Source organism: Sander vitreus, chromosome 8 (assembly GCF_031162955.1).
Source record: "Sander vitreus isolate 19-12246 chromosome 8, sanVit1, whole genome shotgun sequence".
In the NCBI taxonomy this organism is placed as follows: domain Eukaryota; kingdom Metazoa; phylum Chordata; class Actinopteri; order Perciformes; family Percidae; genus Sander; species Sander vitreus.
The window spans coordinates 2,549,772-2,552,271 of record NC_135862.1 but is presented as its reverse complement, the minus strand read 5'-3'; the positions used below and the strand labels follow the sequence as shown (position 1 = coordinate 2,552,271).

Below are 2,500 nucleotides of genomic sequence, written 5' to 3'. Positions count from 1 at the left end.
CATTAAGGCTCCTACCGGAGGACATCCTGTCGTCAAGGTAAGCAGAGGGCGATTTGTTGGGGGGGGTGAGTGGGATTTCCCCCTTTCTGGTCTACATCGCCCTGCCTTTGCATCTACTTCACCAATATATCATTATATACCTAAAATAGATCGGACTTATCCTCATAAGCGAAGGGTTTCTTATCTGTATTTACACTGGACGGGCAAGTCCAAGAAGGCTTCCATGTCGCTCCGCCATTTAGAAAAACTCTAATCTCTGAGAGGGACATAGAGCACTAGCCTACCTGTCTAGCTAATCCACAACGCGTTTTCGTTCAGAGCCAGCGTCACGTGACTGAAACCAGCTGAAGCGGAGAAGGAGATCAGTGAGAGGAGCTTGTCGCTGTCCTTTAGTTCATAATGGAGGATCAGACTTATGCCGAGCCACACGAGAAGGAATCCTCGTCGCCAAAAAAAGCAAAACTTGGAAGACATGTTGTCATAGCTTCTTGGTACATAACGGCTACCGTAGTTTGAAAAAGCGAGGAGCTAGAGAGCACTATTCGTTTGAATGCAAAATACAATTTCGCCGCTACGTGGTTGACATTCCTAACCTGACTCCAGATGGATTGCTCGGCATTTCCATCTGGGAACTTTCCGTCGGAGAACTTTTGGGAAGGGGCGAAAATACTGTTAGCTGATTGGATAAACCATCTGTCTATCACCACCTATGTTGGTGATGGACGGGCCAAATCAACCAATCAGATCAACGATGTATCTCTCGGGAGAAGAGCGAAGACATCTTTTCCTCCGAGAAAAGCCTCCAGTGCCGTTTTTTCCTCTTCTTTCAATGAAGGAATACTTTCTAATTCTGATAAAACTTGCGCGATAGCTACGCTCATCTCATCCGTGGAAGCCGCCACGCTGTTTAGACCGAACAGTCGCTTCTCGTTGCGTCACACCTAAACCCGCCTCCAAGCCAACGCTGATTGGTCGGTCGTTTGGCGAACGGCTCCAGACTTTTTCTCTTCAGAGGAAGTAGAAACGGCTCCAGACTTTTTCTCTTCAGTCAGACCCTTTTTCTCAAGATGCCAGACTGATCTGCGAGTGGAAAACTGGAGCTCGCCAGATCAGGACGCTCTCACGAGACTAGGAAATTCCTACACAGTGTACCTTTTTTAAATTTAGGAAAAAGATGGTGGTTTGGATTAAAATACTCCCGAGGAACGAGCGTTTCCTGGGTGTCTGTGTAATGGACACCAGCAGCGCTATTCTGGTCGCATTCTCCAGCCCCTGCTGAACCAGATGACTTTCTTTGCTGCAACGTATGAAAAAGAAAACTCGGAGTGAGAGCTGCGGGCTGACACAGGAAACAGAAAATCAAGTAGATCTCTCTGAAAGATCAAACCTCACCTCAGAGCAGCATGTTTATTTTACACAGTGATCTCACAGTGATTTCACACCTGGAAAAATCCAAGCGTTCTAAAATGCGTCATTACAATCACACTAGAACTTTCACTCCTCTTAAGAGATAAGATAGGCTTATTATATATATATATATTATTATATTATATATATTTATTAATCCCACAATTTCCCCAGTGTGCAGTCCTTCCAGAAAAGAGTTTTTTTGTGATTGTTTTGGGCTAAAATCCTTGATTATGCGTCACGTTTTCTTAAAAAATGTGATGGAATACGCGGGATGTTTATGCAGTTTTATGCCATGAACTTGTAAAAACGGCGGCGTCATCGTGGCTTCATCGCGGGGTTACAGCTTGTCGATGACGTTCACGTCACGTAATGACGTCACTTCATAACGTTCCCATGGCAGCAGGGGGAAACGGCTGCTCTTGTGTGAAGTAAACGCAACATTTTTCATCTTTCTGCTAAGATATACGGGACGAAAATGCGGGGATTATGACATCACGTTTTTCCGGAGGGACGGAGTGTGGGATTAATACAATCGTATCTTATTGGTCGGATGTGTCTGGGGGGCGGGAGCAAGAAAGTAAACACAGGAAGAAGGTCCCGTGTTCTGGACTGGTGCATATTTCTTGCATCTCCACGGTCAAACCAGCTCATTTCATTGAAATAATCTGACGTCGTTTGGCAAGCGGCGTGACTACGTCCGCTCGGCCGGCGTCTGTCTCCGACTTCAGCAGCGGCTGGCGTTACCACGGAGATGCGAGTGATGGACAGCGAGCTTGACCCGCTGTCTGTTTCTGTGAGTGAAACTGATCTCAGGTGCTAAGTGACTGAGTGTGTGAGGCCACATGGGCTCAGATAGGTAGAAATGGGATTGGGACAGCACTTCACCAGATCACATGTTACCTTGGCGACGTTTAATAACAAAGATGTCGCTGACACTTGCCGGTTTGGGAATTTTCATTTTAAGTTTGTTGCTTTCCACACGGCCGAGGCCCAGGAGACGGCGGCCTGATTCCACATGTTTTCAACCTCTTGTTTTACGAGCTGGACGACAGGCTGGTCTGCTCCGTGGTCGTCTGTCGTGGTCGTGTGT

At 46.8% G+C, this 2,500-nt stretch overlaps 1 protein-coding gene across 1 annotated transcript in view; it reads left to right on the top strand.

Annotated features, from left to right (window-relative positions):
• Positions 1 to 2,500, top strand: part of LOC144521772 (nuclear factor of activated T-cells, cytoplasmic 3-like) — a 36,373-nt gene that overhangs the window by 14,521 nt on the left and 19,352 nt on the right. The window contains exon 4 of the mRNA XM_078256373.1: positions 1 to 37. This exon is cut by the window's left edge and continues 126 nt beyond it. Within this exon, the coding sequence (XP_078112499.1) occupies positions 1 to 37 (37 nt within the window). The remainder of the gene's footprint in view (positions 38 to 2,500) is intronic.